At 57.5% G+C, this 6,000-nt stretch overlaps 1 protein-coding gene across 1 annotated transcript in view; it reads left to right on the forward strand.

Moving 5' to 3' along the window:
• Positions 1-5,085, forward strand: part of IGDCC3 (immunoglobulin superfamily DCC subclass member 3) — a 76,667-nt gene extending 71,582 nt beyond the window's left edge. The window contains 7 exon segments of the mRNA XM_044445069.1: positions 173-337; positions 1,013-1,201; positions 1,973-2,077; positions 2,497-2,635; positions 3,887-4,097; positions 4,901-5,005; positions 5,008-5,085. Coding sequence (XP_044301004.1) covers positions 173-337; positions 1,013-1,201; positions 1,973-2,077; positions 2,497-2,635; positions 3,887-4,097; positions 4,901-5,005; positions 5,008-5,085 — 992 coding nt within the window.
• Positions 5,086-6,000: the final 915 nt, after the last annotated feature.

Here is a 6,000-nt window from a genome sequence, read left to right on the forward strand (position 1 = left end):
GGGCCACTGGGAAGACCGCGCTGCCCCTGAGCTGCCAGGAGAGCCCGGCCGCCAGACGAGGCGGGCACAGCACCCGTGTCCCCCGAGCTGCAGCGCCCCGGGGTGGCAGGCTTGGAATGCAGCTCTTCCCCTGCGGCGGGAATCCGGAGGCCTGCTTCCCCTTGCACTGCAGACCCCGTGGAGATGGAGTACCAAGAGGCCGTCAGCAAGAACACCTTCCAGCAGCTGGTGACTGACCTGGAGCCCTCCACCAGCTATAGCTTCTACATCAAGGCCTACACCTCCCGCGGGGCCAGCAAGTCCTCTGAAGTCGTGCTGGTGAGCACGCTGGGGGAAGGTAAGGCACATCTGGGGCACGGCCAGGGTTGGCATGACCAGAGGTAGGGGTCCAGTGCAGCGCAGGACCACCCGCTGTGCCTGCAGAAGGGGCCTGTTACTCCAAAGCATCTCCTCTTGGAAGCCATGAATGCCAGAGCTGGGAATGCTGAACTCCCCAAGAGCTGGGTGGGGTTTGATCTCGCCACATGCACCCCCCTTCCACACATCCTAGTTCCCAACTGTTTCGCCTTCACAGTTCCTAAAATGTGCCCCCCCCCCGAAAAAAAGATCCTGATTCTGCATCGAGTTATATATGATGTCAGTTATGTTGGAAATCCTATTAGCCCTTCTCCAAGGAGCCCCTCCACAGGGAGAAGTGGGAGGGGAGGGTGATGGCCGGACCCGCTTGTGGCGTCAACTTGCGTGCCCACGGGCGGGCCGGTGTGTGCATCTGTTCTCTTCCTTCTCCTTGCCGGCTCCCTCACTGCCGTGCAACCTCTCCGGGGTGTTGCGGTGCATCCGAAAGGCCATTTGAGGGCACCTGCTTCAGATGAGCGTCGGTGCCCCGTGCCCCGAGGGCTCCCGAGTCGCGTCCAGATCCCTGGCCTGGTGGAGAGGGCTCTGGGGAAGGGCTGCTGCCGGCGCCTGGGGAGACCCGTCCCACCAGAAGCCTCTTCCCGCTGCTCTGTTCCAGCGCCGGCGGTGCCGTCCCTCTTCATCAAGGTGCTCAACAGCACCGCCATCCAGGCCACGTGGGAGCCCTCCCTCAAGCTGGGCCAGCACGAGGGCTTCAAGCTTTACTACCGGAAGGTGCACGTCTCCCACTTCGTCGGCCCCCTGCTTCTGGCTGGCAACACCACCGCGCACAACATCACTCGCCTCGGTGAGTCGGGGCCAGAGGCCTGCAGGGTCGCGGGGGGGGCGCGTCTCCACCTCTGCTCTGCCCGTCTGCGGCTGCCGACGACCCGTTCTGCCTAGTCCTCGGCTCAATGCCAGGCGAGGCGGGGGAGCGTCCGTCCCTGCCCACCCCTTACGGGGCATCCCTCTCTTGCCCACTTTTGGGGGGGTGAAGGGGGTGAGTGGCCGGGCCACGTGCGCCTCACGGATCATGTGCAACCTCCCCCTCTGATAGCTGCAGGACAGTCCAGCTGCTGGGAGTTGCATGCCGCAGGATCGGCTCGCCCCTTTAATCATAGGTTCATGAGGGGGTGTCACGCGGAGGTGGGCAGAGACCTGATCTCCCCTGCAGAGGAAGGCAGGACACGCTCCAACAGAGCAAAGCTCAGGGAGCCAAGGTCCGATTTGGATGCCAGGAAGCACTTCCTGACAGTCAGGACCCTGAGGGTGTGGAATGGGCTTCCCTGGGAGGTGGTTCAGGCCCCATCGGTGAGGCTGTTCAAAGATAGGCTGGACATGCACGTGGTGGGCATGTCGTGAGCGGAGCTGGCTGGAGCCGGGGGTCAGACTAGATGGCCCGGGAGACCCCTTCTGACTTGCCCAGTTTCTATGCTTCTGTCGGAATGAGCGGAGAGCGCATGGATGGGACAGTGCGGCGAATTCACGGACTTTTTCCAATCTGGGCAGATCTGCACAGTATTGAGCCTTAGTACCACTGAAGCACGTGCCTCCATCCCTCTCCCCCTTTCCCTTGCAGACCCTGCGGTTGTGTACGAAGTCAAGCTGCTCGCATACAACCAGCACGGGGACGGGAACGCCACCGTCCGCTTCGTGTCTCTTCGAGAGAGCACCGAAAAAGCAGGTGAGGCGACCAGGATACCAAGCTTTCTGCTTTCCTGTATTTGTAGTCCTCCGCTGAGATCATTAGAGAAGTCCTTTTTGGTCATTCTTTGGCCGGTGGGATATCACCAGATAGCAGGGCCTTCTCCATGGTGGCGCCTGCTGTTAGAACTCTCTCCCACATGTGGTCCAAGAGGCAGAAAATGTGGCAGGTTTTAAGCACCCTTGCAAACACTGTCGCTCGTGCAAGCTTCCCCCGCCTGTACGTAACTGTCGACATGTTTATGTTGCATTGTCATACCTTCTGTTGTCGGAACCTGCCGTAATTATGCCCATGAGCAGCCCTGAGTGTGGTGCGTGTGGGCAGAGAGGCCAGGCAGAAACCAGGCCCGCAAGTAAGAGGGCTCCGGCCGGCCCTCAGCACGCTTTTCCGTCGCCCAGGGTCAAATCCCCCATGCAACTGTCTGAAGGACGAGCACGGCAACAAGACCTCGGCTACGGGCATCGTCATTGGGATCCACATCGGAGTGACCTGCATCATCTTCTGTGTCCTGTTCCTCATGTTTGGCTACCGAGGACGGTGGGTGTCCGTGCCCCGTGCCAGGAGCGTGGGGTGGGGCGCCTAGGACTGCAGCTGGAGGAGTCCCTCCTTCCCCCCAGATTTTCCCGGAGACGTTGGCGGATGCCCCGGGAACTGCGCTTCAGGCCCGGCTGGCCCGGCCAGTGTGCCCTCCAGATGTGTCCGGGTGGCTGGGGATGATGGGAGTTGTCCGGTGTGTCTGTGGGGCGGTGCCCAGCTAGGGGCAGCTGCTTTTGTGTAGGCGGTCAGGCCTTCGCATCCGCAGCCACGTCCAGCAGGGGCTCCAGCAGAGGCTGCTTCACCCGCTCGCTCACTCTCCATCCGCAGCTGGCCTCCTCTGCCCCCACTCGTGGCTGCTTTGAGGGCCACGGCGTGGCACAGCGGGGCCCCAGCACTGCTCCCGAGGCTCAGAAGCCCCTCCGAATCATAGCACCAGGAATCCGCAGAGCGTGGTTGATCCGGGCCCTCTGCCAGTGCCCCCCCCCCCAGCAAAAACCCCACACGTGCACCAGCACGCTCAGGCATGAGTGGTGGGCTGCGACTGGGGTAGCCCCCTTCACAAGCCGTGTGTTGGCACCCTGCCGTGCGATGCTGGGATAGTAGCGGGGGGCTCCCAGGCAAGGGGTGCCTTGTGCCGGGGGCTGGCTTCCCCAGTGTGGTCGCTGTGGTGGGTCGCACATTCTCATTTCCCAGCAGGCAACCAAATTAAAAGAAAAGTGACTTCCCCAAGAGCTGCAGTGCAGCGAGATGCAGGGTTAGCGACAGCGCTCCGGACATGGAAAGTTGGCCAGAAAACAGAAAGATGGCCATCTCCCAGTTAATTATTGTTAAACTGGAATAAATTCACGGAGGGCAGGTGTCTGTGTGCACAGCCGTGATTGTAGCTGCTGCATTGGAGTCCCTCGCTTCCCAGCAACCTACCCAGGAGTGTCTCATGGAAGGACACACAGGCCCAGCTCAACCCAGCTGTGATGCTGGCTTGTCACGGCTTCCTTCCCAGCCCAGATGCAGCAGTGCGATAGCAGTGCCCCTTCTCAGCCATCTCCAGGGAACCTGGGCACCTGCACTGGCCAGCAGCACCTTGGGCAGAATCCTTTCTGAGCCCTCTCCACTGAAGTTGAGGAGCTTTGGTGGGCAAGTTTCCACCACTGAACCATGGCCCTTCCCACTGACCAGCAGCTGTAGGATTCTGGTGATGCCCCTGAAAGTGCGTGGCCAGACAGGTTTTGGTTCTGCCTCTCGTTTGCACAGCCTGCTAATGTGTAAAAACGTCCAGGAGCAGCTGTCGACTCCACAGATCCAGAGGAGCCACAGAAATGCCGTGGGCCTAGCCCTGAATGGATCTGCTCCGAGGGAAAGGCACGATCCAGATGCAAATGGGAAGCAGGTGGACATGAATGAACTGGAAAGGCTGTTCCCGGCACCACCTTCCCCTCCCGATCCACACAGTAAGGGTATAACGGTAAGAAAATGGTGACTTTCGCTCGCCCTCCTTTTTTCGGAATGCAAACACTCTCGGCGGCACTGGATCCTGGGCCACAGAGGTCCACCGTCGCTTGGTGCTCCAGTCGCTCGTCTGCCTCGCTCGCTTGTTCCACCCCCTGCCTTTCTTTCTCCACCTCCTCCCATCGTCCGCACCCAGACTGTAAGGTCCTTGGCGCAGGGGCCTTCTTTCAGGCTGCGTCATTCTCGGAAGTGCTGTGCAGGCCGATGGCGCTGGAACTCGGTGACTAAGCGCCCCAGCAGCAGTAGAACCAGCGAAACAAGCCGGCCGCAGGCGGCCATCCCGCTGTCCGACCCGGCAATGAGCAGGGCCTCCCCGTAAATCTGCAGAGCCTCCCTGCATCTTGGGAGCAATGAGCCATTTCGCAAATGAGCCATTCTGGGAAAATGATGCGCTGGCGCCAGCGGCGCATTTCCTTTGTGTTGCCAGCTGAATGCCACGGCAGCTCCTAGAATAGCAGGAGCCAGGGAGGGACAGGCCTGGGAGAGTCCACGTTGGGGGGCAGCAGAGGAAGGAAAGGGGGAGATGCAGGTGACTGGAGGCGCAGAAATGCAAATACTCCTCCCGAAAATCAGGTGGGTTTCCGTGCAGGCTGAGGGTGGAGGAGGTGGTGCCAAGGAGAAAGTTTAGAAGAGGGGATCCTGGCCAAAGAGGAGAAATCTGTGCAGTCTGGGACAGGCCACGTTCCCTTGTTCAAAAAGGCCGCGAGCAACTGCTGTGCCCTGAAAGAGCCGCTTTTGCTTTTTGCTCCCGTTTCTCAGCTGGATCGCATTCCTGCTACCTCACCTAACGAAACGCAGATGTCCACGCTTCTGCCAGACGAATTCAGCATCACGGAAGAGCAGATCGATGCCCCACTTCCAGACTTGCCCTCAGGCACACAGGGCAAACTTCGGCTTCGCGTCGGCCAAGAAGGACCAGCTTCGAACCCAGCTCCAACCAATGAAGAATAATTGCCAAGACGTTAAAGCTTCTTGTAGGATGTGCCAGTGAACATTTTGTGTGTCTGGCAATGTCTTTAAAATGACTCATCAATCTCAGGTCAATTTAAGATTTCTACAGTCTGTTTCTTTGCCTCAGGCCTTTTAGTACATTCCTTTCCCTCTGGATCTCAGCTGTTCTACAGCTGCTGAATTGGAGGCATCTGAAGACATTTTTTGCCTCAGCAACCATGGACACCAAATGCAATGGGAAACAGTGGTTGTCTTGATGAACCAATGTGTTTCCTTGTTGGCAGCTTTAGGATAATTTATCTGGGGATCCATTTTTGTACCATGTCAAGAACAGTGGTGACGGGTGGATCCTTCCAGGTTTGCTCCCAAGAACCTCAGGAGCTTGGTTGGCCAACCTTTCCATGGAGCGACCGACAACTTCGTCATGTGCATTCAACTCTCGATAATTCTCAGGATGTTTGTTGCTGATTAACTATTTAACAGCAAAGCGAGTGTGTCAAAAAAGAAGAAGAAAAGGCCTGCAAAAAGGCTACTGAAAAAAAAAGAGAAAACAAAAACTTGGACTAATACCCCAAGTAAACTCAGAACCTACCTCAACCGGAATTGAATGTCTTCTGGGAAGAAGCAAATATCTTGTGTCTTCCTTTTCTTTTCAAAGCTTGTAGCGTAGCGCTTGGTCAGTACATGTTTTGGTACTACCTCAGAAGTCACACTCCATGTCTACCATGTTGGTTGTTTTTTGGGTTTTTAAAGTATTCCTTTATTGTCATTGTCGTTCCAGTGTAAAGCACTTCCAAAACCTTGAAAGCAATGTTCTACCTCAAGACATTTTTTATAGAAGAACCGTGTGTTGTGTCGTCACACCTCTTGCCCTTCACCTCTCAGTTTCTGCTTGGTCCCAGTATTCC

This window comes from Varanus komodoensis, unplaced genomic scaffold (assembly GCF_004798865.1).
Source record: "Varanus komodoensis strain SLA01 unplaced genomic scaffold, ASM479886v1 scaffold46_3, whole genome shotgun sequence".
NCBI classification, from domain to species: Eukaryota; Metazoa; Chordata; class Lepidosauria; order Squamata; family Varanidae; genus Varanus; species Varanus komodoensis.